Source organism: Cyprinus carpio, chromosome A9, assembly GCF_018340385.1.
Source record: "Cyprinus carpio isolate SPL01 chromosome A9, ASM1834038v1, whole genome shotgun sequence".
In the NCBI taxonomy this organism is placed as follows: domain Eukaryota; kingdom Metazoa; phylum Chordata; class Actinopteri; order Cypriniformes; family Cyprinidae; genus Cyprinus; species Cyprinus carpio.
Genome location: NC_056580.1, coordinates 11,845,000 through 11,861,569, shown reverse-complemented (window position 1 = coordinate 11,861,569; position 16,570 = coordinate 11,845,000). Strand labels below are relative to the sequence as shown.

General features: G+C 35.8%; 1 protein-coding gene across 1 annotated transcript; it reads right to left on the bottom strand.

Moving 5' to 3' along the window:
• Nucleotides 1–610: 610 nt before the first annotated feature.
• spopla (speckle type BTB/POZ protein like a) lies at nt 611–9,803 on the bottom strand. The gene is made up of 12 exons (XM_042763482.1): nt 9,637–9,803; nt 8,866–8,995; nt 8,116–8,252; nt 6,944–7,065; nt 6,712–6,863; nt 6,450–6,577; nt 4,260–4,437; nt 3,795–3,850; nt 3,575–3,697; nt 2,541–2,683; nt 2,389–2,442; nt 611–1,913 (listed from the first exon to the last, which is right to left on the bottom strand). The coding sequence occupies exons 3-12, from the start codon at nt 8,191–8,193 to the stop codon at nt 1,769–1,771; spliced, it is 1,179 nt and encodes a 392-aa protein (XP_042619416.1). The 5' UTR covers nt 8,194–8,252; nt 8,866–8,995; nt 9,637–9,803; the 3' UTR covers nt 611–1,768.
• Between the last annotated feature and the right edge of the window lie 6,767 nt (nt 9,804–16,570).

Sequence of the window (16,570 nt, the reverse complement as noted above, 5' to 3'; positions counted from 1 at the left end):
TAGTACTATAATAAACTGCTTATGTATATGAAAAAAATAATAAAAAAATAAAAAACCTGCAGATGACTTAAAAACTGCTACTGCCAATTTAGAGACTACTTTTATTATAAACTTACATTTAATGTATATACATCTATACCATTCAAAAATTTAGGATCAGTAAGATTTTTTTAATTAATACTTTTAATTAACAAGGATGCATCATCGAAAGTGACAGTAAAGACAATGTTACAAAAGATTTCTATTTCAAATGCTGTATTTCTGAAACTTTTATTCAAATAATCCTGAAGAAAGCAACACATCTGTTTTCAATATTAATAAGAAATATTTCTTGAGCACCAAATCCGCATATTAGAATGATTTCTGAAAGATCATGTGACACTGAAGACTGGAGTAATGATGCTGAAAATTCAGCTTTGTCAACAGAGGAATAAATTACATTTTAAAATATATTAAAATATAAATCATTTTACTACTTTTATAGTATTTTCGGTCTTGGTGAGCTTAATTGACTCGTTAAAAAAAAAAAAAAAAAAAAGAAATATCTTACTGACCCCAAACTTTTGAGTGGAAGTGTATTATAGAAATCATACATAAAAATACCACTGAATGCTGAAAAACTTTTTTAATGAGTTAATGCAGGCATTCTTGCAGACAACATTTTTTAAAAGATGGAACAAATTCCAGAATCTTCACAAAACATGTCCTTTAACAGAACAAGACAGTCTAGCATGACACAATGTAGAGAGTCGTCCAAATCACTGTCAGTTCGACTGGAACACCACAGCTCAAAACAAAACAAAACTCTGATAGATCGATGACAATCAATCTATCTGTACTTCCCAAACACACATTCATCATTCCATCCATATGACATGCACAGTAATGCCACACACTGATGCTCAGCATCCAAATATTTTCTGATAACAGAGGATAGTGTGTTCGAAGATGGATTGTCTTGACAAGTTCAATCAGGTTACACAAATGCAATTATGGGCCAGACAACTTCAAACTACTTGTCTGTATATGGCAGACCAATTTAAGGGAAGCAACACTAATGAGTCTAAAAAATGTAGCCGTTTGTAAACTTGTGAATAGATGACACTTTGAATGTTATCACAGGTCAAGGGGCAGGACACAAACAATAATTCCTGGTTACAAACATCAATACAAATCTGAAATGCATATTTTCCCACAATATGGAATAGTACTAGTATTCTCTCCCCCCTCCCCCCCATGGTTAAACTGTGTCTTTACATAGAAATCGTGCCATCAATATGGGGCATAGCTATCTTTTCAAAAAGTGTAAAGAAATGACCTTGCACTCATTGTGTTAACATTTATTTAATGTCTAGTCGCATAACTAAACATTAGGAATATATACTATTTCCCGTGCATTGAACTCCTGACGCATTCCTAGGAAGCGCCATATAAAACAGCAAGACTTTGGGAACTAGTGCAACAGGGAAGAGGCCTGGTCTCATGGGACAAGGCAGGCACAGAGTAGAACTGAGAGAATTCAATAATCCACACAAGAGTCATGGCAGATAGTTTAAGGCTGTTTGAAGTGACAGAAAGATTCGCAAAATAAAGCTCAGATGCCGAACCCATCTCTCAGGAAGGGTGTGAACAGCTTTCGCTGCCGTCGAGAAATCAGCCTGTCCCAGTCCCGTGCTGTCGGGTCGGATGACAATGGGATAGAGTCAAAACTCTGCAGTTTTCTGGCTTTTGCCCCCAGGACAGGCCCAAGAGAGAAGCAGGAACATCGTCACGACTGTTTTAGGCGCTTCCTGGGCAGACCGAAGTGGGGGCACTGTGCTGATGCGAGTGCACGGAAAGCCTCCGCCACTAAGTGAGGATGAGACTGGATCATTGACTTCCAGCCCGCGGTCTCCATTATGTCCGTGGCGTGACTGTCAGGAGAGGGTGAAGACGTTTCAGTATTAACACAAGACACATTAAAAATCGATAACAGCACTGTGGATTAATCCAGTCTAATGGAGTAAAAAAATAAGGTAAGAGAGGCTCAATTCAATGGTGCATATTCAGACTCAAGCAACTGTCTATTTATACAAAGAGCCATTTACCTCCAAATAGGCATGCACTAATGCAGTAGTTATTGCTGTTCTGAAAAGTACGATCAACAGGGCGCCAGGGATCTATAATACTGACTTTGTGATGTGTTTATAATGCAGAAATGTTCTCTTCCTTGACGTTTCAGACAGTCAGAGTCTATTAATAACTGGTATCAGGAGATATGCGGGCTGTGGGTACCAGCCAAGCAGCTCGGGCTGCCCAGAACCTAAAACAATGAATTCTAATGCATCTAAGAGAGCAGATAAGAGCTTGGTATTAATCTTGTGTCACACATATCAGCTAATTACATACTTGCTATTCCAGTTTTTCCCATCTTTACAGCCCAGCTGTCGGAGGACACTGCACCTATGGATAAGATAGAAGAAAAATACTCTCATTCTCTGGCTGGTAAACAGCTATGGCAGCAGGAATCTATCAAGCAGAGTTTCTTTGGCGGAGCTTGCCTGTTGATAAAATCTATGGCCTGTGCTTTGAGCTGCTCTGCGCTGTGCAAGTCGGCAAGGATGAGGGTGTCTGCCACATTCTCCACCGAGAGGCTGTTGCAAAGGGCTTCCTCACACATGACCTTTAAGCGCTCGAGAGCGTACTGAAAAATGACACACATGACTTATTCAGAACAACACTGAAAGGTTTGTGATGCCATTTAAAGCATTAGCTCACACAAAAATGACAATTCTGTCAGCATTTATTCACCCTCATGTTGTTCCAAACCTGTATGACTTTTTCCTCCATACAACACAAAATAATACATTTGTAATCATTTACTGGTCAATTTTCTGAAGATTTTAATCTTCAAAAAGGAAAACGCACAATAAAAGCATTACTGAAATAGTCCATATGACTATATTCTGAGACAAACAGAGCAAAATTTAAGTCTTTATTCGCTGAAAATCCAGCTCAAAAATATTTTTTTAGTGAATCACTTGGCTAAAGTGACATACATACACATATATATATATATATATCGAAGTCTGTATGTATTTGATTAAAACTACAATAAAATCAGCAATAGTCAAGCATTACAAATAACTGTTTTCTATTTCAATATATTTTAAAGAGTAATGGTGAAGCTGAATTTTCAGCAGTCATTACTCCAGTCTTGAGTGTCATATGATCCTTCAGTAATGAGTGTAATATGTTGATTTGGAGCTCAAGAAACATTTCTTATTATCAGTGTAGTGTATATTTCTTTGAAAACTGGGATTTGTAATTTTATTTTTTTAGGACTCTTTGATGAATAGAAAGTTTGGCATTTATTTGAAACAAATCTTTTATAACATTATAAATGTATTGTCACTTTTGATTAATTCATCCTTGCTGAATAATAGTAATCATTTTTCAAACTCCTCAAACCTTTGAATTGTAGTGCATCTCAATATGGAAAAAAACAACAACAACACATCAACAGATGATGAACATTAACGTAAACTCAATGCATTTAACATTATTTCAAGATTTAACAAAACTTTAGACTTACTTTATCAGCTGCGGCTAATAAACTATCAGCCATTTTCTCTAAATTTGGTGCTTTTCCTGTGTATATGAAGCCCATCATTTCTTTGAAAACCTCTGGTTCAACATCGCTGATGTCCACCCGGTTCTGCAAGAAAGCAAAGCAGCTTATGTAATTGTACGCTGCACAACGGCAAACATAACTAAACCAATACTGCAATATATTAAGAGCATCAAATGCATACCTTTTTACTCTCCTCCATTTCATGTTCAAACATGGCATTAAAGACCGGTGACCTCGCTGTCAAGAAAGCAATACATTTGTCAGTCACATTATATGAGCATCTCTCGATATAGTCAAAAACAAATAACACAAGTGTCTGGTTTTCATTAGATTATTCCTGACCTGTGAGTCAATCTACACAGCAAAAATAAACAAAAAGTCACATTCATGAACCCAGTCGTCCTTTGAGGACATTAGCGGTGGATCACACTGTGGATTTTCAGTGATGAATCTAGATCTGTCATATTGAAGAATTACGACCTCAGAAAGTAAGAGAGAAAACACTACCGCCAAGGTCACACAAACTGTCTCCCCACACAAAAACACTACCCCTCTGAAGGGTGCGTGCTGAGCTAGCGTCGCTGGGATGAGAGGAGGACATGGAGCTGATGTGGTCAGCAGGGCTGGGGGTCTGGATTAAACTCACCTGCCAGGATGGATTTGTGGGCTTTGAACTCCTGTCCTCCCACATATAGAGTGCAGTCCGTGAAGCGGGAGCATTCCCACAAGTTACCCAGGTCATCCGACAGCTGGCACTCCGGAACCTTCAACATGTTCATGTTGGACTGTCCAGAGATGTTCACAGAGTCCTGGACAACACTTACCTAACAACACACATCATAAGTCCAATTAAACCACTTGGTCTGGTTACGCAATGTGATTTACTGAAAAGCCATCATACTGTTCTGTTATTTATTATAGCATGTTTTTTTAATGCATATTTTATGCATGTTACTTTGCAGTTAGGGCTGCAAATCAATATCACAATATGGCTTGTTTGATTTAATTAAATGAATATTTGCTGTCAGAGTGAAGTGTGGCATTTACATGTGTGATTTATTATAAAGTGTTTTTAGCTTCTGAGAAGGGCTTGGTTCATTTAAATATGAATCGAATTCAGAGAGGCTGAGTTCATGGGCTGCATGTCTGCAAAACAACACATGATGCCGAGCTTCAGTCTGACACCGTAACAGCAGTAACCTTGGTTGCAATCATGGTTTACTGTTTGAAAATGAAAGTATTTTTTTTTTTTTTTTTTTGTGAAATTGAATACAGTTATTTTTCATTAAGTTACAATTATTTTTATTATTCAAATTTTTAGTTTTATGTCAAGGTTTCTTTTTTGTTTAATATTTTTTATTTCTTAATAATGATTTTTATTTTATAGTCATTGAATAGGTCATAAGCAGTGGGAATGTGGCTTATGAAAATTCAAGTGAAAAGAGATTTCTGAAATGGTTACTGAAAGAGGTTTGAGCTGGTTCTTGTATAAAAAAAAAAAAAAAAGGAAAAGGTTAAAAAAAAAAAAAAGGTAAACCCCAAAGTTTTTGCCAAATCTGGTGAAGTCGTCAGGTGAAAATTCCTGTATTATTCCATATCGCATTATATCGCAGGAAAACAAAATATCGTAATGCCACGTTTTCCCCAATATAATGTAGTCTTATTTGCAGGATTCATTTACTTCTCTGAACTATGTAAAAGTGTGTTATGCCAAATTTGATTTGAACCAACTCAAAGCAATGATGTCATCCATGATAAAATATGGCCTCAAATGCTAAATAATTGTTTTGAGCAAACTATTGCTTTAATTATGTGACTGCAGCAAAAATGCAGGTCATATTAAGTACTAATTGACTAAGTGCTCCAATTTATACGGTCTCTGTACATAATGTTGACAAACACTTAGAGTACTAGCAATCTGGCCCGCTACAAAAATATTCAAGAGTGTTGAACAAAATGGAGGTGAAAGAAAGAGGGAGAAAAAGCTTTCATGCAAAATGAAAAACAACTGCAGCTATCAGAAACTCAGCTGATGAAAGCAAGCGTCCTGCAGTTGTTTAATAGTTTTTCTGGCAATAATCATCTACAAAAACTGTCCAATTAATGAGGGAAAACATATCAGCTGCAATTTGCATTTAGTTTCAACTTTGCCTTCTGATATTGCCAATTTCCCTGCAAATATTAAACCCTGCAGCGGATCTCAACAGGCATGTCGGCTATTTTTCAAGCAAGACTCATAATTGTGTTACAGTAAATTCATTTGACAACCCATTTCATTTGCTGCTCTAGGTGACGTCTCTATCCTGCTATGTTCTGAAGAGAAGGGCGAGCTGTCAAACGGCTACTCAGAGCATGCTACGTGCAGGAAATTCAATCTGCGATCTACTTCAGAGAAAAACATTTAGCAGGCTCCACACTTCCATTTATTCTATGAAAAAAATCAATAATAAATCACCTGGATGACTACGTCAAAGTAACTAAAAGACGGAGGTAAAAATGGATCAAGCAAATGCCCAAATGGATCAAAAACAATTAAGGTTGTCTGAGATGATAAAGAGAGATTTTTTAAAAATCTAGTTCAAAATGCAAGTGTAAAGTTTTTAGAAATGTAATAATTTAATTTCATATTAAAACACTTACACTGTTAGGACAGTTACACCACTTTTTTCACCTTAAAGAAAACAATATTATTGCATAACACTTAAAAATGCTTTAGGACAAATAATGCATTTTAAAATGATTACTCATGTGGGATTGATCCAAACCAATAGACATTCATGCATGGAAGGTTTGAATTTGAGGAACCGGACAGATCATGAAGAAAACGCATACTTGCCTCGCAAAATAACGTGAGTTTATCATCTGGTAGCAGTCCATTTGCTTCATCAAGCAGAAAATCTCTCCTAATAAATTTTTTGAAGCCCCAGTCTTTGCCTTGGACGAACCGATATGCTCTTTGGCTTTCTGCATTGGGTAGAGAAGTAAGCGGTAAATAAATTACAAACCAAAAGCAATCAGCCAGTAATGACTTAAGTTCAAGACACTTGACATTACAAATGTATGCAGGACTTAAAACAACATGACTCCAAAGTTCTCACCCATTGCTTTTGTCTCTTCCCGTTTAGCATTCAGTAAAGAAAACTTGAACTTGGCTCTGACTTCACTTTTTGGACAACTAACTAGTAGCAAATATAGCGATAGATAATCTTTGCTTTCATCATCGAGTCCCTTCGGATTGACCCGTAGGCACCTGAAGATAGACAAAGATGTCTTATAAATTTTGAGCATGACAACATTATAACACACACATGCATATGCACGCCTCCTCACCATTTCATCTTATCATTAGGCCCTGAGGAGAAGGTAGAGCTCTTCAATACTTCACCCATCTCTTCTCGACAGAAGCTGAAGTTGTTTATGGTCCACATGTAGGAAAATTTCACTACCTTGACCTACAAGATCATCAAAGATTACCATCAGTGAAAACTGATAGCCGTCAACAAACAAAGCGATGTGCCATCATTCCTAGACGACAACACGCCAAATGTCACAAGAACAAATGAACAGGCAGCTTTCAATTTCAAATGTGACTTTTTACTAACATCTGATTCATTTGTAAGCAACTAAATAGCTGCTATTCAACTTTGCATTGCATTTGCCTGAGGTTAAGTCTTACCCGTCGGAAATTTGTCTCAGTATCATTTTACCGTATCTGATAAACCAGCATGACCACATTATGATGACTGCTTGAGTTTCATTATCACTTGCACAATGAAGTGTCACCCTATCTACTTTAATGCACTGATTATCCTCCATTAGATCAAACTGTGCACAGCACCATAACAAGAGATCAAAATATATGCATTTGCTCAAGCTACACTTGTCATTTCAGAGAGCCATATTAAGACTGAAAGAAATGGTCAAATTTCAAGTCAAGTCAAATTTATCAGTATTGCTTTTCACAATGATTTTAAAGCAGCTTTTCAGAAAATCCGTGTTTTAATATTTTAATATCTTCATTTCTTAAAGTCGTATTTAGCAGATTAGTGCTGGGCGAAGACAGTTTACATTTTGCAACAATACAAGAAATCAAGCAGTAAAGGTTTGCTATATTGTACTGTACATATAACCCTAGGTGAATATGCTGTATGCACGCAGATAACTTTGGACATAATTATTTAACCAACTTCATATAAAGAGGAGGCGATAACATTTTGCGATGCAATTTAAAAAAAAAAAAAAAAAAAAAAAAAAAAATTTGGCTATACCATATGTATACACATATTTATACATTGCTTCACATGAGTGTACTGTATTTATGTGGATGAAGTTGTATTCAACGTATATTCAACTTTACATACTCGTACAGAGCTGTGCGATAATACGGTTTACGATTTGCAAAGATATAAACAATTACACAGCTGAGATCTGCTATATAAACAGCTTCTAAAATACTTCAGCAAAGTCTGCTCATGACTACTTGAGCTGTCAGTCCATCTCACCTGGGTATAGCACCAGCTCTCCGCCACAGGCCCACTGGACATCTCCCCTGGAGGAGGAGGGGTTGGGACCCCTGACATGGCCAGCTCACTCCCCACTACAAGAAGCGCTGATGGTCCCAAAGCTTTCACCACTTAACCTTTATGGAAACACAGAGCAAAGGCATCGTTTAAGAAAAAGAAACGGCAGCAATTTCTGCCTCTCCTCCTGACCTGAAAATATAAAATCTTTGACTTTGCCATCAGCAAGCCATTTTGTGGTCAAATGAGAATCATTGCTAACCCCAACTCAGGGCACAGAATCTATCAAGACGCTTTTAGGCATCAAAGTGGAGGAAGGAAATGAAATAATATAAGCTTTATGAACCCTATGACACCGGAAGCATGCAATATCACAATCCAGTCTGTAGTGTGACAGAACACCAACTCAAACATGTGTTTTAAAATGCTTACGAGAAACTAGCACTCTAAATATCGGTGTGCTTGATGATGCCAAAAAAACATCAGAATCAGTTAAGTCCAATGTACTGACTACATGGCTTGTTGGCACAGGCCTGATATGCAGGTCTGAACTTGCCCTTGTTGACAAGGTATAGTCAAGGGCACATTAGTTGTATTTTGGTAAACCAACAGACAAATCCATCTCATTATATTTCACTCTTAATCAAACAATTAAAAAAACATTACAGCCAAAAAACTTTGCAGAACAAACTCTGAGTTAAAATGATAACTGCTCAACACCCTCCAACTCACCTAAGCTTCAGTAACTATCTTGAATTTCATTTCTTGATGCCATTGTACACATGTATCAGGTAAAACTGAAGAAATGAGTTTGTGTTTTACTGAGACTTTACAGCATGATCCAAGAGCTCCTCATCCCAACCTGTGAATATAAATACATACATTTCATATAATAAACTTTGCCATCAGTCCTCACTTAACCATTAATCAGTGCCTAATTAAAATAAGATATCAGGAAAAATACATTTGTAAATAAAAAATATAGTATGACATATACACAACATTCACAGCTATATTGAGTTCTGAACAACACTGACTGAACTCTAGACTGTCATTATGATAAACATTACGATATTTACAACATAAGTTCAGTGAGCTCCTAAATTGAGAGGACAACCATCTTCATCTCAGGCCACTGAAATTAAAAAGTTTACTATACACATAACAGATGTTTTAATTTTTTTGTTGTTGTTCAGTTATGTGCATATGTTAAAATCGGAATGTTTTCTGGGCTTGGTCAACATGGCAAAAAGAAACTGGTTAGCCATAATGCAAACACCAAATCTTATGAAAAGAATTGTTTGGTCAGCTTCTAATGTTTAATTCTTCGCTGGCTACATATCATTAACTGAAAGCCCAGTATATCAATGAAACAATGTGGTCTTTTAGGGACAAAAGGAATCTAGTCTTTTGTTTGAGCTAGTCAGATTCTTGTCGGCTAGTTGGCTATGTGGTTAGCAAGCTAAACTATATCCACAACACCGACAAAAGTAGATCACAAACCTTTTCTCGTCATTCTGTCAATACTGTTAAATTTAAGGTTCGGACGGTCCTTGAGGATCTGCTAAGTTTAAGCGGCACTATTTAAGACTGAAGTGTATTTGTGTCTTTTCAAAAGCAGCCCATCACAGTAGCTTGCAGTGTGCTGCTTATCCTGCCAATGAAGGAAGCGACAGCACGGGAGCAGACATGGCTGCGCGCCACTCATGTCTCTCGCGGTACGTAGATCCGCCGAGCGGGGGCGCGCCTCGGCCCAACAACAAAGACGTGCCCTTTACAGATGAACTGGTACACGAGTTAGAGAGAAGAGATGTTACTACTTTATAATATACATCTTTCTCCATATAACTAAATATTGTGGAAGCGTATATCATGTTTGTTAAACTTGAGGAATCTCAGAATTATCTCTCAGCGCTTAGCATTAGTCAGTTGTGATTGGCTCAAAATGGCAAGCGTTGAGAAAAGTAACACTTCCGCACAACGATTTAACATCTATCCACTCAACAGTCTTCCATTTAACCACTCAGAAATATCCTCCTGGGTCTCAGGCATAAACATTTTGTCCTTTGTAAAGGACATAATATATTATAGTGAATTTCTCTGAGACCATATACATGCCACAGTTTTATTTCTGGATGTTCTGCAGCACATTCAGGGCTTTTTAGAGATTTCAAATGTTTGGAGGTTTGATCACAAACACTCCCTCTCCTTGGTCTTTAAAATATGACTGATCTTGACAGAATTATCACATTTAGCACTCTTAGGGAAATATGATAATGTTTTGTAATTATAATTTAAACCTGGCTACTTTTCAATTTGTTTGTTGTAAATAAACATCTCAGAAAAAAATTATGACTTTTTGTTACGAAACAGGGCATAATTTTCTTACATGTCTTCTGCAGAGGACACCAGGACAAACAACATGCTAATCAGGCATTTTGGGGAAACACAACAAGTCATTATAGGAAATGAAATTAGATCAATATTCATATATGAGATCTTCTCATGAAAATATTGCCAATTTATTACTTTCATTATTACAGTTCTTTTTTCATTATGATTAGCCCCAAGAATATGCAAATTAGATGCATTACATGACTTATTAACATTTATTCATAAAAGTATGTTGCCACACTTTATGGGGTAAGTTGTCACAATGTAACCTGCCATTTAATTTTCAGCAATCATTAAAAAATAAAACAAATCAAAAACAAAAATAATTTGTGGAACTGCAGGAATGTGTTATATTTTAATAAATAGTATAATTTGTATAAATGTGACAACTTGTGAAAAGTATCATTGCCCTCAGAAAATAATTCAACATTTCAGTTAAAATATATCTTAATTATGTAAATGTCTCTTTTCTGAGAGTGCCACCGTGTTTCTTTTAAGAACTGTTTACTGAAAAGGTATTTTGGGAACCAAAATAGTTCTTTTATGGCATTGCCTTAAAAAAAACCCACCCTTTTTTATAACCTTTATTTTTATAAAGTGTATAAAGAACCTTTTTTGTAACCGAAAGGTTCCATGGGTGTTAAATGTTCCTTAAGGAAACATCAATGCCAGTAAAGAACCTTTATTTTTGTATAGCATATATACTATATAGTTTATAACACAATTTTGGATATACATTGTGAATATAATATAATTTTGATAATGTGCGTCATGACATATATAATCTGTTCTGAAAGCAAAATAAGAAGCATAAATAATCTCTGCTTGTGTGGCTTTGATTGCCAGTAGTTGAGTGCAGATGACTCTTCCCTCTCGCTGTCCTCCGCAGTGCTCTGATGTCATTCTCCTGACAAACAAAAAGGAGCTTTGGGTAAGCCACTCTGAAACAATGTGCTGTGATTATACCCTGGAGGCCTGTGATAACTAATTCTCATTCACATCAGCATAGAAGTGTCTCACTGCTGAAATGATACACCATTTTCACGTGGGTCTCGTGGTTTGCAAAGCTAGTGTTTCATGGTTAATATGCCTTGATCATGAGGTTGAGTTCTTTGTTAACTGTGAATAGTAAAGAGATTACATTTCGAGAATGAACTGAAAGTTAGAGATATCTGACTGAGATATTCGCCATTTCAACACAGGCTGGACAAAGCCCTATAATAAAATGACCACTAGCTGACTGCAAAGTCTTTGAAATATTGATTCCACACTATATACACATTAGACATTGGCATGTGAAAATGTTGTCTTCATGTAAAAACAAACCTTAACAAACATATTTTTTTTTCTTTTAATCTCAATGAGTTTAAAAGGTTCGCAAGAGATGGAAAAGTGAAGAAGAAAAAAACATCAACACCTACAGAATGGTGGTTATACTTAGTATCTACCAATACTGTAAAGTTGCAAACTGAAAACAAGTGCAAATCAAAGCAACAGAAATGAAGAATAATGTCTTAATTGCACAGATCAGCCATTCATTTTTGAACACTTGGCAGATTGAAATGAAGATCTTCTGCTGACAAGGGCCAAGGTCACAATGGATATGAATACAGTTAAATGATTATTATACAGTTTGACAGGCACTAAAATGTGTAATTGTGTGTTTTATTCTTGGATGTTGCTTTAAACTTGTGCTGTAGTAATTACAGCCTAAGACAAGGGAAGTAATCTGTATACTGGAGCTGCTAGTTAACAAAAAAAAAAAAAAAAAGCTTAATATACAGTCAACAGAGTTTATGAGTCGACCTTTTCAGCTAATATTCAGATTAGTGGTCAACCAAGATGGGTTTCTATGTTTTTAAAACATTTACACTTAGTACATCCTTGCTGTTGAATGGTCTTTACTGAAAAATATGAATAATTTAATATTATACACTTAAGTTCAAACGTTTGGGGTCAGAAAGATTTTTTAATATATTGTTTGAGGTCTGTTATATTATTTTATGGTAAGAAAGATATTTTATTCTTAATTAATTTATGTGTTTTTTAATATTATACACTTACAGCTACTCGTCTTGAGTGTCAGATGATCCTCCAAAAAACATTCTAATATCCAGATATTGTGCTTAAGAAACAATTCATATTATCAGTGTTGAAAACAGCTGTGTTGCCCAATATATTTTGTGTGTGTTGATAATAGATGTGTTGTTCAATATATATATATTTTTTTTTCAGGACTTGTGATATTTTATTACCAATGTTTTTTTCCTCATAATATTTAATAGAGGCAATATTTTACCAATTACATTGAAATATGCAAAGTTATCAGTGTTGAAAACAGCTGTGTTGCCCAATATATATATATTTTTTTTTGGGAGTTATACAGAATGACAACTCTAAATAAAAAGTACATCTAACATCTGTGCCACATCAAAACTGGACGCCAGCGCTATCAAGACATTGCTATTAATTATTTTTGATATGTAGCAAAAAGCCTCCCTCAGGCTGAATGACACTGATGACCATGGAAAACAGGAGTACTGTGACCAGCTGACCCTAGACTGACCTAATCAGGCCACAGACAGATGTCAGACAACAGCAAAATACAGATGTTTTTTTTAAGCCAACTAAATGAACATTGATAAATTCTGAATGCTTTTCTCTCTCTGTCGTCTTTTATATTTGTAATCCCTCTGTGAGTCACAATGAGGAATGTTTTCTGACATTCATAAAAGCTACAACAAAGAGAATATGTACTGTAATTTTTAGCAAAAGCTCTGTTGAATTTTTTATTTAGACATTCATGCCCTCTGACCTGTACCTACATTCCATAGTAAGGAATTTTCAGAGCACTTTAAGCTTGCTGTACCACCTAAAAGTAAAGAATACATGATGCGCACTTGAGTGTTAAATGTTATGGTATATTTTATAAATAAATAAGTATAACTATTTAAATAAAATATCATCATATGTGATGTGTCATGCAGGGAATGTCCTTTTTTACAGTTTGACACCATAAATGATATGCGGTAATTACTTCCAAAAACCAAACATTTCACAGTATTTTACAGTAAAATTATATATAATGTGATGTTTGACCATTTAAAGTATTTGACTATATATGATAAGGTAACTTAGTTAACCAGTTCTAAGTAACTTTTTGTCTATTAATTTACACAATGGCCACAGTATTGTCTTTGACAGGATCATAATTTTGACAAATAAATGCAATATATTTGATGAATTAATCTGCATATCATGTAATTAATTGTATAAAAAGTGTTATGTATTGACAGTCCTAAAATCAGTTTAAAACAGTCTGATTCATTACAAATGTATGACTCAGATGCAGACTGCAGGTGTCATGACAGGTAACCTTATATCTAGGAAAATAAGTTATTCTGCTTATTGGAAGGAACATTTCATTATCCCTGATTTCAGCAATGTCCCTTTGAAAGTCTCAGCTGAATTTAATTTAAATTCATTTAAGAGGAGTTTCAAAACTCAGTTTAAAAAGGCTAAGGATGAAGGACACAAACACAGTTCAGTCCTGGTTAGGGGAAAAAAAAATAACCTGCTGTCTATGGGTGAGATGAAAAAAATAAAGCTGCTGATATATTTATCCAATTCACACACATCTAATTTAAGATGGTCGTCTCCGTGCATCCATCATTATATGCAAATAAAGCAGCAATATGTTTCTTTTTGAGTGTGGACAGGCAGTGATGTGCACAGCTGGATCAGTGGGAGCCTTGCAGCCTCTCAGAGCCACACAGAACATTTCACACCCGAGCTAGCAGAGCTGCGCACACACATACTAACAGCTCTCTGCATGTATAATGAGCTTGATCCTGTTAAATCTATCATTCCCAGAGTCCATGCATGCAACCCCTTTAATCTCTTTAACAACTGTGTTGGCTGTGGAGAAGCATGGCAGAGACTGGCCCAGTGTTCAGATCATCTGAGTCTTCCTTCTCTCCCTAATCCACTCCTCAGTTGAACCCAGGCATCTCAGCATTAGAAACATTTACAGATTCGACCAAACCAAGGGTTTAAGCCACTGAACAAATATTACACATCATTTTGACAATTTTAAGCAGTGGACAAACACAAGGTGTGAAATGAAACAAAATATACGGATGGATGGGTGGATGCATGAACACAGACTTTTGAAATCATAAACTATTGCTAGAGGACTGTGCGCATAACCAGTCCTGAACCTGATAATATTGCTTTGCCTTGTGAAAAAAATAATCTTGTCTGAATCAGGAGAGAAGTATGAAAACATTCCAAACAAATATGTCAATGGATTTGAGCAAATAGACCTGAAAACTTAAAAACACATTTAGAAGACAACAAGGGATGGACTTTTTCACTGGAGGAAAAGTTATTATGAATTATGGACAATTATTTTGGCCAGAAGTGATGGTTTAAAGTCAAAATGCCTTAATGTTGAATTTGTTAATTATAAACATACAGCTTTTCACTTCATATGATGTAAATTGATGGTCTGGCGATGTGTTACATGTGGATTATTGTGATTCTTTTATCAGCTGTTTGGACTCTCATTCTGACGGCACCCATTTAACGCAGAGAATCAATTGCTGAGCAAATACTACATTTCTCCAAATCTGTTCAGATGAAGAAACAAACTCATTTATATCTTGGATGACTTGAGGTTGAGTACATTTTCAGCAAATTTTCATTTTTGGGTAACTATTCATTTAAGATGAGCTGTCTTCACTAGATTCGTTTGCAGAATGTCCCTTTCAAAATGACCCAGGTCCTGCACTGTGTTAAATAAGAACTGGAATTCAATGTAAACAAAAATGGATTGTGCAGTCAGATGTGATTTCCTTATCAGAAGAAATCTGCTGGTTTTGACACAAAAGATTAAAAACGTGGTTTTTTAAAAAGGGAATTTATGAGAAAGTTTATATGACTTTTATTTAAGAAAAGTTTAATTTAAATGCTGTTCTCTGGCATCTCACAAACCCTTTTCTTCTGTGCTCCCCCCCATCAACCTTTAGCTCTTTCGGGGTATAACAGGGCTGATTATGTAGCATGAAGAACCAGAGCAGATGCTCTACCGCGATGAGATGTCCACTGACAATTACAATCATTCTTCATAGCTCATTTCCCATAGAATGATGAGAGAAATTGCATATATTGCTCCCTATTATTAATAGAGCTGCTTCATATGGAAATTAGGTTCTAATTTGACTAGAATGCTGAAAAAAACTAGAACGTTTTTCCCAGTTGATATTACCAGAGAAGTAATGTACTGCACTTCTGAATTAGTTTTACCCATACTTAGGGAAGATGAATCAATACTTTTTTTTATTACTATTATTGTCAAGTTAATTGAAATGAAGGCGAATTAATTTAAAAATGAGCAATGTCACTATATAACAGGATTGTTAATGACGTAGGTTAAGCAGTGAGAACTAGGTTAAACACCAAGGGATTTGAAAATTAACTATTACAATTTTTAAACAAGCAACATAGAAACTTTGACGTTTAATTAAATCATCCATTATCCGTTGATCAAATAAAGGGATAAAATCATAAAATCCATCAGTTCATTTACTGTTTCATAAAGATGGGAAAATTTCCTCTGTTGGTAGATAGTTTGTCATCTCTAAGTATGTTGCAAATTGAAAGTCTCTCCACATTCAGCACTCGGGGAGCAGGAATGCAAGCAGTTGGAGAGGAGAAGATGGTAAATCAGAGCTGTGGCAGGTGTACATCTTATTACTTAAGAAGGAACCAAGAGATAACGTTCCTTTCTTCTGGCCTGACTCATGTAGCTGCTTTCTGCTAGGTTGACTACACTCTGACAAGCTCCTGTCGGCTTCTCTCTCCCTCTAATCTCACATGATGACAGGTTAGCTCAGAGCCTGTATTTTATTTTATTTGTCTAAATCTGTATTTCCACCCTGGAGCGAGGCAAACAGGGGCAGCTTAAAGTTTACTGTATATGCCACAATGCAGTTTATCATTTTCTGCTACTGAGCAGGTAAGAGTAAAAATCACTTCTCCC